The 1,063-nt window shown below is 64.3% G+C and overlaps 1 protein-coding gene across 1 annotated transcript in view; it reads right to left on the bottom strand.

The window, feature by feature from the left end:
- The window catches only part of MNEG_2469 (Putative membrane-bound O-acyltransferase), a gene marked incomplete at both ends in the record, with an annotated part of 1,964 nt that extends 1,581 nt beyond the window's left edge, over positions 1 to 383 (bottom strand). Inside the window, one exon of the mRNA XM_014049052.1 lies at positions 220 to 383. Coding sequence (XP_013904506.1) covers positions 220 to 383 — 164 coding nt within the window. The remainder of the gene's footprint in view (positions 1 to 219) is intronic.
- Between the last annotated feature and the right edge of the window lie 680 nt (positions 384 to 1,063).

Genomic DNA, 1,063 nt, shown 5'->3' with positions numbered 1-1,063 from the left:
TGTGTGTGTGTGTGTGTGTGTGTGTGTGTGTGTGTGTGTGCGCGCGCGTGCGTGTGTGTGTGTGCGCGCGGCTTCAAGGGTGTTGTGGCAATTCATGGCTTTTTGGTCAGCTTCGAGGGGATGCAACAAAGGTTTGGTGCCCTGGGGACACAAATCAGACAGGGGCAAGCAGCCCTGGAGGACAGGACATTTTTAGGCTTCCCCGTGATCTGAGATCACCTGAAGAAGCGCCAGGTCACGAGGAACTTGCACCACACCAGCATCATCATCCACCACGGCGACAGCACCATCTCCAGTGGCCCCAGCGGCCGCCCCTCCGCCCGCCCCAGCGCCTCCCAAAGCCGGTGCCTTGATACGGAGAAGAACCACAGCCCGTGGGTCATCGCCTCGAGGCACGCCCAGCACGCCGCGCCGCGCAGCGCGTACCGCGCGGCCGCGGCGGGGGTGGTCGCGCTGCTGGGCGCCAGTAGCTGGCTGACAAATGCGTTGTACGTCAGAATCGGGCCGGCGATATACAACGGGCTGTACAGGGCATATGCCAGGAAATTTTGGAGGTTGTAACTTCCAGGCGGCAGGTGCAGCTCGGAGCGGGCCTGACAAGCGGGTGGGGGTGCACGTGTGAGGCGGACAGGGCTGCCGGACGTCAGCACGCCGCGGCACCCGACGCCGGGCGCCGGCGCGCCTCGAGCCCTTGAGCTCATGCTGCGGTCAGCGGCGCTGCAGGTGCTTTTACGGGTCCCTTCCTTCCCTTGTTCCAGTCCCCTCCCCTCAACGGCGGCCTCAACACTTGTGGTGAAACCGTTTGAAAATCAATTGCAAGCCCCGTGCGCACCCGTAAGTCAAGATCCGGCCGCGGCTGCGTGTCTGCCGGCAAGCGCGTGCGCGGCGGCCGCCCCAGCCGCTTCCAATGCAGGTCTGCTGCAAAAGATATCATTCTGAGCACTAGCAGGTTGTAGTGTATGTGCCATCTGAGGAGGCCACGGTGGGCGTCAAGGGCTGCCAGCGAGGGGCTGGGGGACGGGGAGAAGGCGGGGTGGCATGCCGTGAGCGGCGGGAGTATGGC

Source organism: Monoraphidium neglectum (assembly GCF_000611645.1).
Source record: "Monoraphidium neglectum strain SAG 48.87 unplaced genomic scaffold scaffold00280, whole genome shotgun sequence".
Lineage (NCBI taxonomy): Eukaryota > Viridiplantae > Chlorophyta > Chlorophyceae > Sphaeropleales > Selenastraceae > Monoraphidium > Monoraphidium neglectum.
The sequence above is the reverse complement of the archived record's forward strand: the minus strand, read 5'-3'. Positions and strand labels throughout refer to the sequence as shown.